This window comes from Salmo trutta, chromosome 33, assembly GCF_901001165.1.
Source record: "Salmo trutta chromosome 33, fSalTru1.1, whole genome shotgun sequence".
Lineage (NCBI taxonomy): Eukaryota > Metazoa > Chordata > Actinopteri > Salmoniformes > Salmonidae > Salmo > Salmo trutta.
The window spans coordinates 39707333-39730127 of NC_042989.1; the positions used below are offsets into that span (position 1 = coordinate 39707333).

Here is a 22795-nt window from a genome sequence, read left to right on the forward strand (position 1 = left end):
TCAGAAATCAGTTCAGACAATGGCGCGGCGTTCATACAAAAAGTAGTAAAAACCATAATACAGAAGCTAAGGATGAAACAAAGACTAGGATGTGTGTATCATCCCCAATCGCAAGGAATCGTAGAGAGAGCCAACGGCTCGCTGAAAAACAAAATAATAAAGATTTGCTCATCCACGGGGCTTAATTGGGTAGATGCTTTGCCGCTTGCACTAATGAGCAGTCGCATGGAAACTAACAGAAACACGCACTTGTCACCGCATGAAATGCTTACGGGTCGACCCATGCCTGTGCCATCACTAGGGGGACTGTACAAAGGTCCCTCGTTAGACATACTAGAAACAGAACTAAAATCATATGTAAAGCATCTAACCAAGATACATGAAGCTATATATTCACAGGAGAAAAAGAAGGAACCGGAGCAGAGACCAGAAGGGCCACGACAGGTGATACCAGGGGACCTGGTCTACATTCGGGTGTTCCGGAGAAAGTGGGATCAGCCAAGGAGAGAAGGACCCTACGAGGTGGCCGAAGCCACGTCAACAGCCGTCCAGGTGAAAGGAAGCAAGACGTGGTATCATCTCAACCACTGCACCAGGGTCCCGACAGACAGAAGGAAACAACCGGATAAGAATGAGGACCCAGAGGATGCTGATACATCAAACGGGGGCACGACAGGAGAAGGAACAGCGGAAGAGAACGAGGCTTCGGAAGGAAGCCAGGAAGATAACAAGCCAGGCGAAAGCCAAGAGACGGCTGACACACCACCAACTGCCCTTAGAAGGAGTAAACGAAGAGACAGGGCAGGAGAAGAAACCGGCCAATCAACAATACTCAAGCCGGTGGGACCAGAGACTCCAAGGGGGAGGGAAAGCGATATGCCTGATGCTCCTGGTGATATGCCTACTATGGCAGATAGCTATAACGAAAGCCCACTACAATGGGACCCAGAAATACACCACGAAGAATGGAAATGGCTTTTCCCTGGACCTGATGCTCACCCAGACGGGGAGCCAGGTGGACCAGAGGAGGGAGATCCCCAAACCAAAGAAAGAACCACACAAGTGGCAGGAGGAGAAGCCTCCCAAAGGAGAGAAGAAGGAGATGACCCAAGGACCGAAGAGCAAAAGGCTTTTCCCACCATTGACTTTTCAGCACTCACTCGGTCCCCCTGATAAACAATTGAACAGGAAAAAAAGAGAAGAACCTGACAGACAACCAGGCGGGAAGAACAGGGTCAGAATTACAGTCCCACCTCAGATAATAACGGAAGCAGGGGAACAGAAAACAGTCGCATTGTACAGGATAAAACCTCTACCTGAAGTCGCCTACTGTGGATGGACTCATCATCAGACCAAGGGAGAAGTCATCTGGGATCCCAAAGGATGTGACCTGACAGTAATTAAAGAAGAAAACGAATGGGTGCTCAGCATAAAGAACATTGAACCAGTTGAAGGAGAAGAATTTATAGTTGAACTGACACATACAGGACTGGTCGGTGGAAGCACTACAACCACCATGAAAGTTGAATTCACACCAGCACCCGATCCCCAAGTACTTACAACAGCTAGAACCACGACGACTGTGACAGCAGCTGTAAACACCACAGTGGTCACGACTGGAGTAACATCTACTACTCTGGGTGAGAAATCCACTACACCTACCACAACACCGGTGATTACACCTACAGTGAAACCCACGACGAGACCAGAAACATCAGAATCAGGAGGGTTTTTCACAGACATTTGGAACTTGTTGACAAAGCCCAACAGTTCACCTCAAGAGAATGATATGGACGAGACAGTGGGTGGGGTAGACTCAGAACCACCCAAGGACAGAACATTGGAAGAAGTGGTAAAGAATGACTGGTATAAATGGGCAAGGTATACAGCAGATAGACATAAGATGGACAATTGTATATTATGCAGCAAATCACCCTTGTCTGAAATGTTAATAGTACCAGAACCGGCAACATTTGACAGTTGTGCTAAATGGAAAAATAATAATTGTAATCAAGGGAAGTACCATATTCCTTTATGTGACATTGAGTGCAGAATGGCTTTGGGCAGTTCTAAAGGTAAAACTATGTTACAAACGACCGTATTGGCTAACAAGGAATGTGCTAAATACGACATTAGGACTGAGTTAACTAAACCTCAGATAGACAAAAGTACCGTGGTCAAAGGAAAATATGAATGTTTCTATAATTATGGTATTGGTGGAATTAATGTGGGAAACACAACGGTACAGTGTGACACCATCTGGGTGTTAGAAATTGCGGGTATTCGTAAATTTGATGAGAAAGGACTAATGACAAATAGGAAGGGGTCGTGCGGCAACATCACTCAGGTTGCACCATCTCTGACCATGTTAAAGAACCAAGATAGAGGCATTGCGGATAGTTTTTGGATGTGTGGAAAAAACAAACTTCTGAATGTTCTTCCTGAAGGATGGATTGGGTTGTGTGCGTTAGTTAGAGCAGTCCAACAAGTTGACATTATTAAAATACCCCAGGTGGAACACGCTAAAACTAGGACTAAGAGAGAATATGAATCGGATCCTAAAGTATACCTTGACTCAATTGGACAACCTAGGGGTGTGCCTACTGAGTTTAAAGCCAGGGATGAGGTTAAATCTGGGTTTGAATCTATATTTTTGTGGGTCACACCCAATAAGAACTTAGAATGGATTAATTATATATATTATAATCAACAAAGATTTATTAATTATACAGACTCTGCGTTGACAGCCTTAGGAGAACAGGTAAAGGCCACAAGCCAGATGACATGGCAGAACAGGGAAGCTCTTAACTGGCTCTTAGCGGAAAAGGGGGGAGTTTGTGTAATGTATGGAGATGCGTGTTGTACTTTTATCCCCAATAACACTGCCCCTAATGGAACATTTTCCCTAGCTATGAATAAACTTAAAGGGTTAAGAGCAGAAGTAAAAGCGAATGCTGGGTTTGATTCCCATGTCTGGGATTGGTTGGACCTGGCCTTAGGAAAGTGGGGCGCTATGTTCACCAGGATGGCCATCATGGTGGGTGCGGGCCTGGTGGCGTTAGGCGTTGTATTCTGCTGTGTAATACCTTTAGTTAAATCACTTGTGGTCAAGACTGCTGTTAAACAGATGTCAGTACATGGAGTAACCCCTAAACCAAAGAGGAGGCAAAGAAAGAAGTTTAAGGATTATGTATTGGATCCACCTCTTGTAATTAATCCTGTCCCAGATAATCCTGGACACTATACCAATAAGTATGGGAACCCTTGCAATGCTGTTGGAGGTCCCCTTGATTGCCCTTTTGGTAACCCTAACTGTCTCCATGAGGTAATCCTTGGAGGAGGTTATAGGTGCCATGATTGGCGACCTGGTGGTTTTCCGGTGTATGGCACAGACCCCGCTTCAGGTGAATTGGTGATTGTCCATGTACACAAGAAATGTCCAAAACCTAGGCGTTGCAAGTGGTGCTCCCAAGACGACAATAATGAACATTACCATCATCCCGACCCTCTCTTTTGTGCAATGTGCCAAAGGGGGGATTGCCCTATTTGTGCGGATGAGGAGTGTGCCCCTAGGACATAACCCCTAGTATGATTCTGAACAGGCCTTAAGTATATGTTGTCTTTTATGTTTGTTCTATGGGTTTCATACATATATAAATGTATGCTTTTCTTTAATTATAAGTTAGTTTTGCCTTCCTAAAATGATGAACATGTATTATACGTTAGGTAACAGAGGGTGTTTCCGGTTACAAGTGTCTACGGACCATGTCCTTAATCTTCTAGCAGTTATGAGTGAAAGGTGCTCAGTATATGTTAGAGAGGTGTCCGCGAGGGAGGATCGTGTTAGAATGTCTCATTTTGGAATGATGTTGTGTAACCTTTATTTTTGATTATTTGGGCCATGTTCAGATTCTTATACTGTGCATATTCATATATTATACATATGTTATTCGTATATCACCAATATATTCATGTATTACCTTTTAATCATTCTTAGCATGTTTATTATTGTTCTTTGTATTTTTCCAGTATTCTATATATATCCTATATATATATTCTACGTATATTCTACATATCTGAGACAACCTCAGGCAAGGCTTTGTACTACATGCTCATGCTTCATCATAGTTTATTCATGTGTCATGTGTATCCTCATGGTATATTGATTTGTCACGAATATATTCTCATTATCGTTGTAATTTGACTGGATCTTTTACTCCTATCTTTGTTATTGGATTGGAGATGTTTGGTCCAGTGTACAAGTATGTTTTATCTTTTCACATTGCGTTCTACACCCTTAATATTGATGGATTATTATTATTATTATTATTAATTTGTTGTTATCCATTTCCCATCTTTCACTTCTCTAAGGATGTTTTTGTTTTGTTTTGTGTGGGACTAATTAGTCCCAGAGGAGGGATTTATGTGGGAGAAGGAAAAACGTGCTGAAGGAAGGAAAGACATAGATACATTAACTAGGAGAAAATCTCCTTTTCTCCTAAAGATAACAAGGTTAAGTAAAGATAACAAGGACGTTGGGGATCATGTAAGGGCCAGGCGGCCTAATTACAGAGCCATGACAAAGTACAGTTAGGTAAATGAAATTATGTTAAACATACACTGCCTAGGGTACATCTGGAAAAGTACATGAAATGAGGTAACTGATTAAGTACATATGAACCTGGTGAACTCAGAAAGAAACACACGTGAAAGGAAGATGGGACAGGCAACCGAGAGCATGCATGTGATGCATGCATTAATTTTATGTTCACGTGAGGAAGGTTTGGCCACCATTATGTTAGAAATAAGAGCAGATATGGGCGTTATCCTCAGATGTGGGCGTTATCCATAGGATTGAAAGATAATGGTGGCAGAAAGGAAAAAGGGTTTTTCTTCATTTACATAAAGGATGGACCTATGTATTGTATGTGGATAAAAAGCAGAGCTGGGGCTGGGGAAAGGCAGTTGCTCCGCGGACCAGCTCGGCTTTGTTACTTTGTATTAAAGTCTATATTGAATTTACAAGTTCTTGTAAAGAGTGTTACTTTTAAGACCATTTTCCACGACAGAAACAGCAAGCTAGCTAGCTAAATTGCCATGAATGTTTCAATGCTTTTCGACCTGTCCCCAAATGAATATAGTTGGCTCAGAGTTCGTTTTGATATTTCAACCTGCGCGTCCTGATCGCGTCTGGTGTGGATGGACAAAAATCAGCATGTGGACGCACACGTATGCCCAGTCTAGTCAGTACGTCAGGGTAAGCCTACACGAAACACCTTATTTCTTGTGTTTCTAAAATCCCCTATGGGGTAAAAATCAATGGTGGAAAAACGAATGGAACCATTTGCCCGCTTGGTTTTATGGGTATTATGACTCACTCTGTGGTACTCAATAGCATTGATAGTGAGACAGACCTGCCCAGCAGCCCAACTTAACACGACACGTTGAGCGATTTTTAAAAGTTGAGAAATACTGCACCAAACACCTTTAGTTGGATTTAAAATTGGAGTGGGTTAATGTCGAGAAGGCGGGAAAAAAGGGTTAAATATGCTTACTTTCTTCATCAAACACGATTTCCCACCACTATCGTAGAGTGGCTAATCTCTAGGCTACTTCCTGATGTTGCGCCCGCGTTCAGCCAGGGGGTAGTCTGCTGAAATGTGATTGGCTGAATGCGGGCGCGACATCAGAAAGTACCATTCCTAGGCATTAGCCCCCTTGGATAGTGGTGAGAAATTGTATGTGATAAAGAAATTACGTATATTTAACCCTTTTTTTCCACCTTCTCGACATTAACCCGTGCCCACGTTCAGCCAATCATATTGCAGCAGACTACCTGGCTGAACCCATCTGTAACATCAGGAAGTAGCCTAGGCATTAGCCACTCTAGCATGGTGCTGGAGTTTCATGCATATTCCCCCACCTTCTCATCTAGTTAAGGAGGAAATTGAAGCCTTTGCAGCCTGAATGGAGAATGTTTTATGAACCGGTCGCCGGGGGACACGAACCGGTTGCCGGGGGACACGTGCCCACCAAGCCCAGACGATAGTGGAGATCCATGAAGCCCTTTAGTGGCTGCCTAGATTATCCATTTTCATACTTGAGTAAAAGTAAAGAGGCCTTCAATTGAGTGGTGAGGAGGAGTCTATCGTGTCCGGAAGCAACTTCACAATTTTTAAGTTTTGGGTTTGAGTTTCACTCAAACATTGTTTTAAAACAAACCTTTTTATGGGCTCCCGAGTGGCGCAGCGGTCTAAGGCACTACATCGCAGTGCTAGAGGCGTCACTACAGACCCTGGTTCGATCCCGGGGTTTATCACAACCGGCCATGATCGAGAGTCCCATAGGGTGGCGCATAATTGGCCCAGCGTCGTCTGGGTTAGGGTAGGGTTTGGCCGGGGGGAGCTTTAATTGTCTCATCGCACTCTAGCGACTCCTTGTGGTGGGCCGTGTGCCTGCAGGCTGACCTCAGTTGTCAGGTGAATGGTGTTTCCTCCGACACAACGGTGCAGCTGTCTTCCGGGTTAAGCGTTCGTGTGTTAAGAAGCACGGTTTGGCGGGTCATGTTTCGGAGGTCGCATGACTCGACCTTCCCCTCCCGAACTTGTTGGGGAGTTGCAGCGATGAAACAAGATTGTAATTGGTGAGAAAAATGTATTAATTAATAATATCGTTATAAGCGTTGTTTTACTATTGACAGTTACAGCTGATTTTCAGGATTGTATATCGATTCGCTCTCCCGAAAATATTTGTATTCATTTCAGTCTCTGAATTTAACTTTTCGCTGTCAGCTCCAGTTATTAGGGCATAAAAACTACAATCTGTCTCCAGAATGAACCTCGTGCCCGTCTATATCCAGTCCCAAAAATGCTCCTCGTTTTCCCTGGCTAAACTAGCTGAACTATGCTAGTTTACATCCTCATTGTCAAACTTCATAAATAAACTCTCAACTTCAACTTATTTTACTAGTTATACTATCATGTAAACTAAGACATTTGCTGGAAATAAACGTTCAAATTATTTATTGTTTTGTTGAATAGTCGTGGCGAAGGATATGATTTGCTACTTAACGTTGATCCAGTGTCAGTTTGGAGATCCATTTAGCGTAGCTAGACATTTCTGACTGGTCTTGGAACTATGACAACGGCCAGCTTCTCCCCGCTTGGCTTGATGGGATATGTAGTGATTTTACCAACACAGTCAGATATGTACACAGTCTTGTACCCATTTTAACCTTTTTTTTTTTTTAAACCGATGTCATATTTGTTGATTTTTAAATCTGACTTTATTAATATAATGAGGAACCCAGGAATGTCACAAGTTAATTGTCACGAGAAAATAGCAACTCGACAGGGTGCCAATGGCTACAATGAATGACTAATTTACTTCCGGACACGACGGGTCCACTCCACGGAGCTCCTGAATAGCATGGAACCACATCACTAGTATCTGTAACTTCAGGAATACAAGTTCTGTCACCTTGAAGTGACTTTAAGTGTCGGAGTAGTATGAATACGAAGTGATGACTTCTTTCTGGAATTTATTCTGTTGTTAGGTAGCATTCTGTTTCTAACTGGATCATTCCTGGATTAGATGAGGATGTGGGCCTGACGGTAGAAACTATTTGAAAGTGGTGTAATGCAGTGTCCTGCTGACTACTAATGAACCCCACCTGTCCCTTAATGCTGACTACTAATGAACCTTCACCTGTCCCTTAATGCTGACTACTAATGAACCTGTCCCTTAATGCTGACTACTAATGAACCCTCACCTGTCCCTTAATGCTGACTACTAATGAACCCCCACCTGTCCCTTAATGCTGACTACTAATGAACCCTCACCTGTCCCTTAATGCTGACTACTAATGAACCCCCACCTGTCCCTTAATGCTGACTACTAATGAACCTGTCCCTTAATGCTGACTACTAATGAACCTGTCCCTTAATGCTGACTACTAATGAACCTGTCCCTTAATGCTGACTACTAATGAACCCTCACCTGTCCCTTAATGCTGACTACTAATGAACCCCCACCTGTCCCTTAATGCTGACTACTAATGAACCTTCACCTGTCCCTTAATGCTGACTACTAATGAACCCCTTACCTGTCCCTTAATGCTGACTACTAATGAACCCTCGCCTGTCCCTTAATGCTGACTACTAATGACCCCTCACCTGTCCCTTAATGCTGACTACTAATGAACCCTCACCTGTCCCTTAATGCTGACTACTAATGAACCTACCTGTCCCTTAATGCTGACTACTAATGAACCTGTCCCTTAATGCTGACTACTAATGAACCCCTACCTGTCCCTTAATGCTGACTACTAATGAACCCCCACCTGTCCCTTAATGCTGACTACTAATGAACCCTCACCTGTCCCTTAATGCTGATTACTAATGAACCTGTCCCTTAATGCTGACTACTAATGAACCCTCACCTGTCCCTTAATGCTGACTACTAATGAACCCTCACCTGTCCCTTAATGCTGACTACTAATGAACCTGTCCCTTAATGCTGACTACTAATGAACCCCGACCTGTCCCTTAATGCTGACTACTAATGAACCCGCACCTGTCCCTTAATGCTGACTACTAATGAACCTGTCCCTTAATGCTGACTACTAATGAACCCTCACCTGTCCCTTAATGCTGACTACTAATGAACCCTCACCTGTCCCTTAATGCTGATTACTAATGAACCTGTCCCTTAACGCTGACTACTAATGAACCTACCTGTCCCTTAATGCTGACTACTAATGAACTCACCTGTCCCTTAATGCTGACTACTAATGAACCCCCACCTGTCCCTTAATGCTGACTACTAATGAACCCCTCACCTGTCCCTTAATGCTGACTACTAATGACCCCTCACCTGTCCCTTAATGCTGACTACTAATGAACCCTCACCTGTCCCTTAACGCTGACTACTAATGAACCTTCACCTGTCCCTTAATGCTGACTACTAATGAACCTGTCCCTTAATGCTGACTACTAATGAACCCCTCACCTGTCCCTTAATGCTGACTACTAATGAACCACCACCTGTCCCTTAATGCTGACTACTAATGAACCCTCACCTGTCCCTTAATGCTGACTACTAATGACCCCACACCTGTCCCTTAATGCTGACTACTAATGAACCTGTCCCTTAACGCTGACTACTAATGACCCCTCACCTGTCCCTTAATGCTGACTACTAATGAACTCACCTGTCCCTTAATGCTGACTACTAATGAACCCACCTGTCCCTTAATGCTGACTACTAATGAACCCCCACCTGTCCCTTAATGCTGACTACTAATGAACCCTCACCTGTCCTTTAATGCTGACTACTAATGAACCTGTCCCTTAATGCTGACTACTAATGAACCCCCACCTGTCCCTTAATGCTGACTACTAATGAACCCTCACCTGTCCCTTAACGCTGACTACTGATGAACCCACCTGTCCCTTAACGCTGACTACTGATGAACCCACCTGTCCCTTAATGCTGACTACTAATGAACCTGTCCCTTAACGCTGACTACTAATGAACTCTCACCTGTCCCTTAATGCTGACTACTAATGAACCTACCTGTCCCTTAATGCTGACTACTAATGAACTCACCTGTCCCTTAATGCTGACTACTAATGAACCCCCACCTGTCCCTTAATGCTGACTACTAATGAACCTGTCCCTTAACGCTGACTACTGATGAACCCCACCTGTCCCTTAATGCTGACTACTAATGAACCTGTCCCTTAATGCTGACTACTAATGAACCCCCACCTGTCCCTTAATGCTGACTACTAATGAACCTGTCCCTTAATGCTGACTACTAATGAACCTGTCCCTTAATGCTGACTACTAATGAACCTGTCCCTTAATGCTGACTACTAATGAACCTGTCCCTTAATGCTGACTACTAATGAACCTGTCCCTTAATGCTGACTACTAATGAACCTGTCCCTTAATGCTGACTACTAATGAACCTGTCCCTTAATGCTGACTACTAATGAACCTGTCCCTTAATGCTGACTACTAATGAACCTCCACCTGTCCCTTAATGCTGACTACTAATGAACCCTCACCTGTCCCTTAATGCTGACTACTAATGAACCCCCACCTGTCCCTTAATGCTGACTACTAATGACCCCTCACCTGTCCCTTAATGCTGACTACTAATTAACCCTCTCCTGTCCCTTAATGCTGACTACTAATGAACCCTCACCTGTCCCTTAATGCTGACTACTAATTAACCTGTCCCTTAATGCTGACTACTAATGAACATACCTGTCCCTTAATGCTGACTACTAATGAACCTGTCCCTTAATGCTGACTACTAATGAACCCCCACCTGTCCCTTAATGCTGACTACTAATTAACCTGTCCCTTAATGCTGACTACTAATTAACCTGTCCCTTAATGCTGACTACTAATGAACCTTCACCTGTCCCTTAATGCTGACTACTAATGACCCCTCACCTGTCCCTTAATGCTGACTACTAATGAACCTTCACCTGTCCCTTAATGCTGACTACTAATGAACCCTCACCTGTCCCTTAATGCTGATTACTAATAAACCCTCACCTGTCCCTTAATGCTGACTACTAATGAACCTGTCCCTTAATGCTGACTACTAATGAACCTGTCCCTTAATGCTGACTACTAATGAACCCTCCCCTGTCCCTTAATGCTGACTACTAATGAACCCTCACCTGTCCCTTAATGCTGACTACTAATGAACCCCCACCTGTCCCTTAATGCTGACTACTAATGAACCTGTCCCTTAATGCTGACTACTAATGAACCTGTCCCTTAATGCTGACTACTAATGAACCCCCCACCTGTCCCTTAATGCTGACTACCAATGAACCCCCACCTGTCCCTTAATGCTGACTACTAATGAACCCTCACCTGTCCCTTAATGCTGACTACTAATGAACCTGTCCCTTAATGCTGACTACTAATGAACCCCCACCTGTCCCTTAATGCTGACTACTAATGAACCTGTCCCTTAATGCTGACTACTAATGAACCTGTCCCTTAATGCTGACTACTAATGAACCTGTCCCTTAATGCTGACTACTAATGAACCTGTCCCTTAATGCTGACTACTAATGAACCTGTCCCTGATGACATGTCTTTGTGTTGCAGTACGTATGATGTGGCTGTGGTGGGTGGAGGCATCGTGGGCCTGGCCTCAGCCAGAGAGCTCATCCTCAGACACCCCACGCTTAGCTTCATTCTGCTGGAGAAGGAGAAGGACCTGGGTACGTGGCAGGCAGGGAGGGAGGGAGGGAGGGGTCGCTAACTTGACGTTCATGTTAGCCTGGGGGTGCATTCATTAGTCGGACACCGTTGCAAAAAACATTTTTTTGCACTGTTCCAAACGGAAAACATTTTCACAAGGAAAACAAGTTTCTATTGTGCCACTCTGTCCTAGTTTTAGCCATCAGCCAAACACGTTTCTACTTTTTGCTCCTTTTCCCTACAACCTTATTGGGGAATTAACACTGTTCTGTGTCCTGTCCTCAGCCGTCCACCAAAGCGGCCACAACAGCGGTGTGATCCACAGTGGGATTTACTATACCCCCGGGTCTCTGAAGGCCCGTCTCTGTGGCAAAGGGACCACTATGGCCTACGAATACCTGGACAAGAAAGGACTCCCCTATAAGAGGTGTGGAAAGGTGAGTTCTCTAATTAACATCGGGTTTGGCCTTATTAAGGCTGTAGATGTTGTTGTTGTTTACCGTGGTTTGGTAAATATTGATGAGAAGACGTATCGCTTGGATTTGGACCTCAAAGTATTTTCTTCCCTTAAAGCACCTATTGTCGTTGTAGCAGAAGTTAGTATGATCTTCTATCCAGGTTCCCCTCGCAAAAGGAGGTTTCTAACCTCAAGGTTGAATAATGTTTAAAAGGTTAAATAAAAAAATAAAAAAATTGTATTTGCTAGTATCGTTTCAGTTTGTGCATGACACGTTTCACCATAACCGGTATACCATTTACAGTATATCCAGAGAGTATGTCAATGCTAATCACTAATCAGATCGTTTGGGGGGTTGTTGATGTAGCTCGGTGTGCGATTTGTATTTATGGACTAATTTCATTGTATTTACCTGCAACAACTGGTTTACAGGGTCGTGGCTTCTTGCCTAGTGGTTAGAGCGTTGGGCCGGTTAGAGCGTTGGGCCGGTTAGAGCGTTGGGCCGGTTAGAGCCTTGGGCCGGTTAGAGCGTTGGGCCGGTTAAAGCGTTGGGCCGGTTAGAGCGCTGGGCCGGTTAGAGCGTTGGGCCGGTTAAAGCGTTGGGCCGGTTAGAGCGTTGGGCCGGTTAGAGCGTTGGGCCGGTTAGAGCGTTGGGCCGGTTAAAGCGTTGGGCCGGTTAGAGCGTTGGGCCGGTTAGAGCGCTGGGCCGGTTAGAGCGCTGGGCCGGTTAGAGCGCTGGGCCGGTTAGAGCGCTGGGCCGGTTAGAGCGTTGGGCCGGTTAGAGCGTTGGGCCGGTTAGAGCGTTGGGGCGGTTAGAGCGTTGGGCCAGTAACCGAAAGGTCGCTGGTTCGAACACCCCGAGACGACAAGATGAAACATCTGTCAATGTGCCCTTGAGCAAAGCACTTCAACCTAATTTGCTCCAGGGTTGCTGTACTACTATGACTGACCCTGTAAAACAACACATTTCACCGCATCTATCCGGTGTATGTGACAATGCTAAAAAAAATGTTTTACTTATAGAACTGTCTCTTACTGTATAATACTGTCTCTTCCTGTATAATACGGTCTCTTCCTGTATAATACGGTCTCTTCCTGTATATCACTGTATAATACGGTCTCTTCCTGTATAATACGGTCTCTTCCTGTATAATACGGTCTCTTCCTGTATAATACGGTCTCTTCCTGTATAATACGGTCTCTTCCTGTAAAATACGGTCTCTTCCTGTATATCACTGTATAATACGGTCTCTTCCTGTATATTCATTCCGGCTCCTATGTGGTGTTTTCTGTTGTTCTTTGAAAAATAAAGAAAAAGTTGATCACAAAAATATTTGCTGGTCACGTCTACGGCTTGGCCTATGTGTTGGCAGCTGATCGTCGCTGTGGAGCGAGAGGAGATTCCCAGGCTCAAAGCGCTGTACGAGCGAGGACAGAAGAACAACGTGCGTGACCTCACCATGATAGACGCCAAGGGGATCCGAGAGAGAGAGCCCTACTGCAGGGTGAGAGAGAGAGCGCGTGAGAGAGAGCCCTACTGCAGGGTGAGAGAGAGCGTGAGAGAGAGAGCCCTACTGCAGGGTGAGAGAGAGCGTGAGAGAGAGGGAGCCCTACTGCAGGGTGAGAGAGAGCGTGAGAGAGAGGGAGCCCTACTGCAGGGTGAGAGAGAGCGTGAGAGAGAGAGAGCCCTACTGCAGGGTGAGAGAGAGCGTGAGAGAGAGAGCCCTACTGCAGGGTGAGAGATAGCGTGAGAGAGAGGGAGCCCTACTGCAGGGTGAGAGAGAGCGTGAGAGAGAGGGAGCCCTACTGCAGGGTGAGAGAGAGCGTGAGAGAGAGGGAGCCCTACTGCAGGGTGAGAGAGAGCGTGAGAGAGAGAGCCCTACTGCAGGGTGAGAGAGAGCGTGAGAGAGGGAGCCCTACTGCAGGGTGAGAGAGAGCGTGAGAGAGAGGGAGCCCTACTGCAGGGTGAGAGAGAGCGTGAGAGAGAGAGAGTCCTACTGCAGGGTGAGAGAGAGCGTGAGAGAGAGAGCCCTACTGCAGGGTGAGAGATAGCGTGAGAGAGAGGGAGCCCTACTGCAGGGTGAGAGAGAGCGTGAGAGAGAGAGCCCTACTGCAGGGTGAGAGAGCGGGTGAGAGAGAGAGAGAGAGAGAGAGCCCTACTGCAGGGTGAGAGAGAGCGTCAGAGAGAGAGCCCTACTGCAGGGTGAGAGAGAGCGTGAGAGAGAGAAAGCCCTACTGCAGGGTGAGAGAGAGCGTGAGAGAGGGAGAGCCCTACTGCAGGGTGAGAGAGAGCGTGAGAGAGAGAGAGAGAGAGAGCCCTACTGCAGGGTGAGAGAGAGCGTCAGAGAGAGAGCCCTACTGCAGGGTGAGAGAGAGCGTGAGAGAGAGAGCCCTACTGCAGGGTGAGAGAGAGCGTGAGAGAGAGAGCCCTACTGCAGGGTGAGAGAGAGCGTGAGAGAGAGAGCCCTACTGCAGGGTGAGAGAGAGCGTGAGAGAGAGAGCCCTACTGCAGGGTGAGAGAGCGGGTGAGAGCGGGTGAGAAAAAATATATATATATTCAAGTCTCTTTACTAAGGTGCTTCATAGTGAAAGTCCAGGATTGAGTCTGAAAGTACACCCTATTGCCAATACAGAGCACTACTTATGGCCTGGTTTGGAAATTACGTCATATTCCCTGGTCAAAAGTAGTGCTCTTTCTAGGGAACAAGGGTGCCATTTGGTACACTGCCCAGGATAGAGTATCAGCGTTAACAGCTTATGGTTAAACTCTTCCTTTCAGGGTCTGATGGCCCTGGACTCTCCCTACACTGGCATCGTGGACTGGAGGCTGGTGTCACTCGCATACGCCAAAGACTTCCAGGAGGCTGGAGGGACCGTGGTTACTGAATATGAGGCTAGTGACATGGCCATGGTGAAGGAAAGCCCCGCTGGTAACACTGATGGTATTTGTTCCGTACTTTCCTCACCTCAGAACACTAAGAGATTTGATGAAAAGTTGGGATGCACTTGTGATTATTTATTTATTTATTTTTATCTTCAAAAACTTTCAGGAATAAAATATCCCATCGTTATCAGAGACTCAAAGGTAGGTGTGTGTGTGTGTGTGTGTGTGTGTGCGCGCTAAATTAGTAAAATGCCATGGAAATGGCTGAGAACTTTTTGTTTTTAAGCTGTAACTAACGTGTGTGTGTGTGTGTGTTTGTGTGTGGTCTCCTCAGGGTAAGGAGGTAAGGTGTCGGTATGTGCTGACCTGTGGTGGTCTGTACTCTGACCGCCTCTCTCAGATCTCTGGCTGCAGTCCAGACCCTCGCATTGTCCCCTTCAGAGGAGATTACCTGGTCCTGAAGCCTGAAAAACACTATCTGGTCCGGGGAAACATCTACCCAGTAAGTCCTCTAGGACACCATCTACCCAGTAAGTCCTCTAGGACACCATCTACCCAGTAAGTCCTCTAGGACACCATCTACCCTGTAAGTCCTCTAGGACACCATCTAGGACACCATCTACCCTGTAAGTCCTCTAGGACACCATCTACCCTGTTAGTCCTCTAGGACACCATCTACCCCGTAAGTCCTCTAGGACACCATCTACCCCGTAAGTCCTCTAGGACACCATCTACCCCGTAAGTCCTCTAGGACACCATCTACCCCGTAAGTCCTCTAGGACACCATCTACCCCGTAAGTCCTCTAGGACACCATCTACCCCGTAAGTCCTCTAGGACACCATCTACCCCGTTAGTCCTCTAGGACACCATCTACCCCGTAAGTCCTCTAGGACACCATCTACCCCGTAAGTCCTCTAGGACACCATCTACCCCGTAAGTCCTCTAGGACACCATCTACCCCGTAAGTCCTCTAGGACACCATCTACCCCGTAAGTCCTCTAGGACACCATCTACCCCGTAAGTCTTCTAGGACACCATCTACCCCGTAAGTCCTCTAGGACACCATCTACCCTGTAAGTCCTCTAGGACACCATCTACCCTGTAAGTCCTCTATTTTCTCCTTGTATCTCAACCCTTAGCCCCTAACGGCACTTAGATCTGAAAGGATTAGATAGGCTGATAGCATTGTCACAATTTTATAGCTACTTGGCCTATCACACCTACTCAATATTTACATTTACATTCTAGTCATTTAGCAGACGCTCATATCCAGAGTCGACTTACATTTTTCTTACTACACAAGTGCCTAGGCTAGAGAGGCTAAGGTTGATTTTGGGATTCAAGGAATGTCAGACGGTTAAGTGCTGTTAAAGAAATGCACTGATACAGAGACATGTCTCTAGGTTCCTGACCCTAAGTTCCCCTTCCTGGGGGTCCACTTCACCCCGCGGATGGACGGCAGTGTTTGGCTGGGTCCCAACGCCGTCCTGGCCTTTAAACGAGAGGGATACAAGCTGTACGACTTCGATGCCCGGGACTTTGTAGATGCACTCTCTTTCAGGTATTGTACTTAGAAGTTATGATGCAATGTCATTTAGGTGTCATATTTGGAAGGTTGGTTTAATATCTTCTCTTACTTATCGTTCCCCTTTACATGCCATTTCATTTCAATCTAGCAGAGAGAGGTTCCCCTTTACATGCCATTTCATTTGTCTAGTAGAGAGAGCTTCCCCTTTACATGCCATTTCATTTGTCTAGTAGAGAGAGCTTCCCCTTTACATGCCATTTCATTTGTCTAGTAGAGAGAGCTTCCCCTTTACATGCCATTTCATTTCAATCTAGCAGAGAGAGGTTCCCCTTTACATGCCATTTCAATCTAGCAGAGAGCTTCCCCTTTACATGCCATTTCATTCTAGCAGAGAGCTTCCCCTTTACATGCCATTTCAATCTAGCAGAGAGCTTCCCCATGAGGACTAAATCCACCCGGTATCCAAGTTCATGTAGATTTTCATGGAACCTCTGGACTTCTTTCTCTTGATAAATACCTCTGCGGGATGATAGAAGCAGACATGTATCTCTGCTGTTTCTCTATGTATCTCTCTCCTCTGTAAAATGTCTCTCTCTGTGTGTGTGTTCCAGAGGTCTGCAGAAGCTGGTGATGAATAACCTAGTGTATGGTGTTGGAGAGATGTACAGAGGGGTGTTCATCGGAGCTCAGGTCAACATCTTAAAGAAGTTCATCCCAGAGCTCTCTCTAAACGACGTACTCAGGTACAACGGATTCTGAATGTAAATTCCAGGGGCTCTGGGTGTAATGAAGTATCTCAGTACCTGATAGCAATCAAACACTGTTTGTGATACACAGACGTCATCAGCCAGGTCCACCTATCACTGGACGTTTCAACTCCTAACCTGGAATGTCCTCAAGATAGTGAGTCCACACTGATTGGCCAAATCACTGCCTGCCTGTTGGATGGTTTCTAGCTTGGTGCAGATATTTTCAACCACAACGAACAGGATGCCTTTTCAGCAGTGCTTGCTAGGCGCTGAACCACATATCTTCTGTCTTTTCCGTTTGATGCACAGAGAGGAAAGTAGCCTCCATGTTGATAGGGCAGGGAAGCCCCTTGCCTCGCTCATCATCTGCCAGGATTTCATACTCCTTCTTGTGCTGGTATGCCTCCTCACACCCGTCTTCCCAGGGCACTGTGAATTCCACCATCACCAACTTTTTCTCTTTTCTCTTCCCATATGATGATGTCTGGACGGAGAGAGCTGACAACAATGCCAGGGGGGGGGAAGCTCAGCCGTCTGTTCAGGTCAGCACACATCTCCCATGTTCTGGCTTGTTCCAGGATGCCGTACTTCCTGGAACTGGCTGCACCAGTTTTCTCAAGGCCTGGAAAAAAAGCTGATGCAGTGACCTTTGTTGGTGGGAGTTTCTCTTTTTCCTCCCCTTCTTCTCGAGGATGTCGTCCAGTTTCCCTCAACTTGGTCATGCCTCCATCTGTAGTGTCCTTGGGAGAGGGTGAAAGTGCAGGATGTTAAAACATGCGCCACGGTGCCAGGTTAGTTGCCCGAGAGGGCAGTGAGGCCCCACCTATGTAAGTTAGTGGGGGGATGGGAGCATGTCATAGACGGATCTTAACAGAAACTGGATTCTGGCAGGCTCCATCCTCCACAGCACACCCCAAGAGATTCCTCTCTGTTATTTCCCACCTTGTCCAGGCTCCCAACCCCACTATTTTGGCCCTACCCTGTTCCTCCTCCATTTTGCTGACTTCCTGCTGTAGCAGGTGCCTCCTTTCGGTGGTGTTCGCTTTGACCCTTGGTAGATGTTACCCACTATGTCCACCGTGCTGCAGTCTGCTCTCAGCCTGGTTGACGGCATTGGTGGCAAACCATTTTCCTTTGTGTTCTGACCTAAAATCATGGCACCTTGTATTTTCAGGTCTTTGGAGTCCCTGAGGGTCATGACCAATCTGGCCTTTTGCTATTTTCAATTATTCTACCAGTGAACGAGATTGATAGTTGTAATTTTGCTATTCTACTGTACAGGCCCACATTTGAGAAGCTGCAGAGTAGGAGAATTGATCTAGAAAAATCAGGTCCTCCTGTCCATGTTACCTTATCATTGTGATTGAAAAGGCTAAACTGATCCTAAATCAATCACATCATATTTATAAAGCACTTTTTATATCAGCTGATGTCACAAAGTGCTGTACAGAAACGCAGCCTAAAACCCCAAACACGAAGCAATACAGATGTAGAAGCACGGTGGCTAGAAAATCATTATTTATTTTTTTACATTTTAGTCATTTAGCAGACGCTCTTATCCAGAGCGACTTACAGTAATGAATACATTTCATACATTTTTTTTTCTTCTCCGTACTGGTCCCACCATGCGCTACCAACTGAGCCACACGGGAGCGAGCGAGCGAGGGAGGGAGGGAGCGAGGGAGGGAGGGAGCGAGCGAGGGAGGGAGGGAGCGAGGGAGCACTTGATATGTATGGCCCCGAAAGATGTATGGCTCCCAAAGGAGGGCCTGGGTTGTGGAGCATAGAGGCTAGGGGTTTATTTTGAACTTAAAATGTGCAATATGCAGAAATTGTGTCGCCATTTCCTGGTTGCTAAAATTAAAATAGTTCGCCTAATTTCAGTGTGACAAAACAAAAACTAGATAATCAGTGTACCATCTTAACTGCTGTGAAATATATTTTAAATAACCAAAAATATTGTATTTTCAGCTGTTTTGAAGCTGGTGTACAAAAGTAAAACACGCAAAAAACACATTTTAAGAACGAGAAGCATAAAAGAAATGGCTCACATAGAACAGATCTACCGCTTGTTAGACTTGCTTTCGATGAATGACAGATCTATAACTCACATTTCTATGTGCATTTCATTGGTCGCTCCAAAATGTGACAAATTGCAGCTTTGGATAAGATTCTCTGTGCTATTTCTATCCGGCTTGAAGGACCAATATTGAATGAACTGATTTACATCAACATTTATCCACAGCCTTTTGTACAGAAATTGTTTTTTTCCCATTTCAGAACCAGTGTGGTGCCAGTGATTATGTTAATGTAAGCTCTAGTGTTATTCTTTGGGATCTGTGTTTCCATCTACAGTGAATTCAGAAAGTATTCAGACCCCTTGACTTTTTCCACATTTTGTTACGTTACAGCCTTATTCTAAAATTGATTAAATTGTATTTTTTTCCTCAGTCTACACATAATACACCATAATGACAAAGCAAAAACAGGGTTAGACATTTTTGCTAATTTATCTAAAAAAAATATATATAGCACATTTCCATAAGTATTCAGACCCTTTACTCAGTACTTTGTTGAAGCACCTTTGGCAGTGATTACAGCCTTGAGTCTTCTTGGGTATGACGCTACAAGCTTGGCACACCTGTATTTGGGGAGTTTCTCCCATTGTTCTCTGCAGATCCTCTCAAGCTCTGTCAGGTTGGATGAGGAATGACGCTGCACAGTTATTTTCAGGTCGGGTTCTAGTCTGGGCTCTGGCTGGGCCACTCAAGGAGTCCCAAAGCAACTCCTTGGCTGTGTGCTTTGGGTTGTTGTCCTGTTGGAAGGTGAAACTTCGCCCCAGTCTGAGGTCCTGAGCGCTCTGGAACAGGTTTTTAATCAAGGATCTCTCTGTACTTTGCTCCGTTCATCTTTCCCTCAATCCTGACTAGTCTCCCACTTCTTTACGCTGAAAAACATTCCCACAGCATGATGCTGCCACCACCATGCTTCACCGTAGGGATGGTGCCAGGTTTCCTACAGAAGTGAGGGTTGGCATTCAGGCCAAAGAGTTCAATCTTGGTTTCATCAGACCAGAGAATCTTGTTTCTCATTGTCTGAGAGTCTTTAGGTGCCTTTTGGTAAACTCCAAGCAGGCTGTCATTTACCTTTTACTGAGGAGTGGCTTCCATCTGGCCACTACCATAAAGGCCTGATTGGTGGAGTGCTACAGAGATGGTTTTCCTTCTGGAAGGTTGTCCTATCTCCACAGAGGAACTCTGGAGCTCTGTCAGAGTGACCATCGGGTTCTTGGTCACCTCCCTGACCAAGGCCCTTCTGACCCGATTGCTCAGTTTGGCTGGGTGGACAGCTCTAGGAAGAATCTTGGTTGTTCCAAACTTCTTCCATTTAAGAATGATGGAGGCCACTGTGTTCTTGGGGACCTTCAATGCTGCAAACATTTTTTGGTACCCTTGCCCAGATCTGTTCCTCGACACAATCCTGTCTCGGCGCTCTACGGACAATTCCTTCGACCTCATTGCTTGGTTTTTGCTCTGACATGCACTGTCAACTGTGGGACCTTACATAGACAGTCCAATCAATTGAATTTACAACAGGTGGACTCCAATCAAATTGTAGAAACATCTCAAAGATGATCAATGGAAACAGGATGCACCTGAGCTCAATTTCAAGTCTCATAGCAAAAGGTCTGAATACTTATGTAAATGAGGTATGTTTTTATATTTAATGAACTTGCAAAAATGTCTAAACCTGTTTTCGCTTTGTCGTTAAGAGGTATTGTGTGTAGCTTGAGAGGGGGAAAAAATAATTATATCAATTTTAGAATAAGGCTGTAACGTAACAAAATGTGGAAAAAGGAACGGGGTCTGAATACTTTCTGAATGAACTGTAGGTATACCCTGTATTTACGTAGGGCTGACTGAGGACTTGTGAAGAGCAGAATTAACAACCTTTGCACCATCAAGACAGTTCTTTTGTGAGAAGGTGTTAACCCGTGTTTCACAGTTAGTCATTATGTAAATTGCGAGCTGAAAAACACCACTGAGGCCATAGCCCAGTGAGTCACTGGAGCCGGGCTGTGGAGGTGGAAACACCAAAGTCTGAGCCTTTTTTGGTGAAATACTGGAGCAAGTCCATAGTGGAAATATGACTTAACAGTGTTGTGTGTTTGTCTGTTGCAGGGGTCCAGCAGGGGTGAGGGCCCAGGCTCTGGACCGCGATGGGAACCTGGTAGATGACTTTGTGTTTGACGTTGGTGTCGGTGATGTGGGCAGCAGGGTCCTCCATGTACGCAACGCTCCGTCGCCCGCCGCCACCTCTTCCCTGGCCATAGCAGAGATGGTAGCAGACGAGGTGGAGAGACGTTTCAGCCTCTAAAAACTCTACAGGCGCTCTTCAGATGCATACCCAAATGGCATCCTATTCCCTACTTTTGAGTTCTTTTTTGACTTCTATGCACAACTTTTGACCAGAGCCCACAGGGAATAGGGACGTACCTACACTTCCCCAACAACATTGATCCATCTGATCCAGCTGCAGGTCACCTAGTGATATAGTGAAGCAGTGATGATGCTAGGATGCTAATCACAGGTCAGTTCTGCATTATCCCCAATGGTTAGTTTGGAGTGGGCGAGATGCTAATCTCGGGTCAGTTCTGCATTATCCCCAATTGTTAGTTTGGAGTGGGCGAGTGTAAACTGATCCTGGATCTGTGCCAAGGGGAAACTTTACCAGGAAATGATCCATCCAATCTGTTGCTACTGCTGCTCACTGGTCCAGCGTCCATCTGCGTCAGCAGAGTAAGGTTGCAAAATCCGGTAACTTTCCAAAAATTCCCAGGTTTTCCAGAAATCCAGGTTGGAGGATTACAGGATTATCTGCTTAGTCCCTCCTAATTGCAGGAATATTCCAACAGGGATTTCTGGAAAACTCGGTAGGTTTGTAAATGTTACTGGAATTTGCAACCCTACAGCAGAGTGGTCAGGCCAGAATGGAGTACACTGAGCAGCATGTTGTCACAGACTTCGTCGTCTGACGATAAGGAGAAATCACTGTCAGACCAATACCCACATCATTTTATTAAGTTTGATGCACACGGAAAAACAATAAACTAGAACGACAGGAGACAGTTTCACAGGCTATAACTATACGTAGCAGAGCGAAATAAAACAACCCACAAAAACCAGGTGACAAACACACTCCTAATATATGACTCCCAATCAGGAACAACGATAACCAGCTGTCCCTGATCGGGAGCCACACAGACCAACATAGAAACAGAAATACCAGAAAAACACATACAACACAGTACTTCTGCCACGTCCTGACCAAAAATACTAAACAACTACTCCCTCTGCTGGTCAGGACGTGACACATGTACTGAATGGAATACACTGAGCAGCATGTACTGAATGGAGTATGTAAAGTGCATTCGGAAAATATTCAGACTCCTTGATTTTCTTTTTCTCCACATTTTGTTACGTTACAACCTTATTTCCCTCAATCTACACACAATACCTTTTATAATGACAAAACGAAAACAGGTTTTTTTGAAATGTTTGCTAATTTATTAAAAATGAAAAGGCACAGATCCTGGTAAGTGTACCAAAATATTTCTGCAGCAATGAACTCCACCAATCAGGTAGTGGCCAGACGAAAGCACCTCCTCAGTAGAAGGCACATGACAGCCAGCTTGGAGTTTGTCAAAAGGCACTTTAAGGACTCTCAGACCATGAGAAACAAGATTATCTGGTCTGATGAAACCAAGATTGAACTCTTTGGCCTGAATGCCAAGCGTCACGACTGGAGGAAACCTGGCACCATCCCTACGGTGAAGCATGGTGGTGGCAGCATCATGCTGTGGGGATGTTTTTCAACGGAAGGGAGTGGGACATTAGTCAGGATTGAGGGGAAAGATGAACGGAGCCAAATACAGAGAGAT

At 45.4% G+C, this 22795-nt stretch overlaps 1 protein-coding gene across 1 annotated transcript in view; it reads left to right on the forward strand.

Moving 5' to 3' along the window:
* Window positions 1–22295, forward strand: part of l2hgdh (L-2-hydroxyglutarate dehydrogenase) — a 39907-nt gene extending 17612 nt beyond the window's left edge. Inside the window, exons 2-10 of the mRNA XM_029730917.1 lie at window positions 11140–11255; window positions 11521–11672; window positions 13066–13197; window positions 14472–14634; window positions 14743–14777; window positions 14911–15078; window positions 15981–16138; window positions 16717–16848; window positions 21036–22295. Of these exons, the coding sequence (XP_029586777.1) occupies window positions 11140–11255; window positions 11521–11672; window positions 13066–13197; window positions 14472–14634; window positions 14743–14777; window positions 14911–15078; window positions 15981–16138; window positions 16717–16848; window positions 21036–21231 (1252 nt within the window). The 3' untranslated portion in view covers window positions 21232–22295. The remainder of the gene's footprint in view (window positions 1–11139; window positions 11256–11520; window positions 11673–13065; window positions 13198–14471; window positions 14635–14742; window positions 14778–14910; window positions 15079–15980; window positions 16139–16716; window positions 16849–21035) is intronic.
* Window positions 22296–22795: the final 500 nt, after the last annotated feature.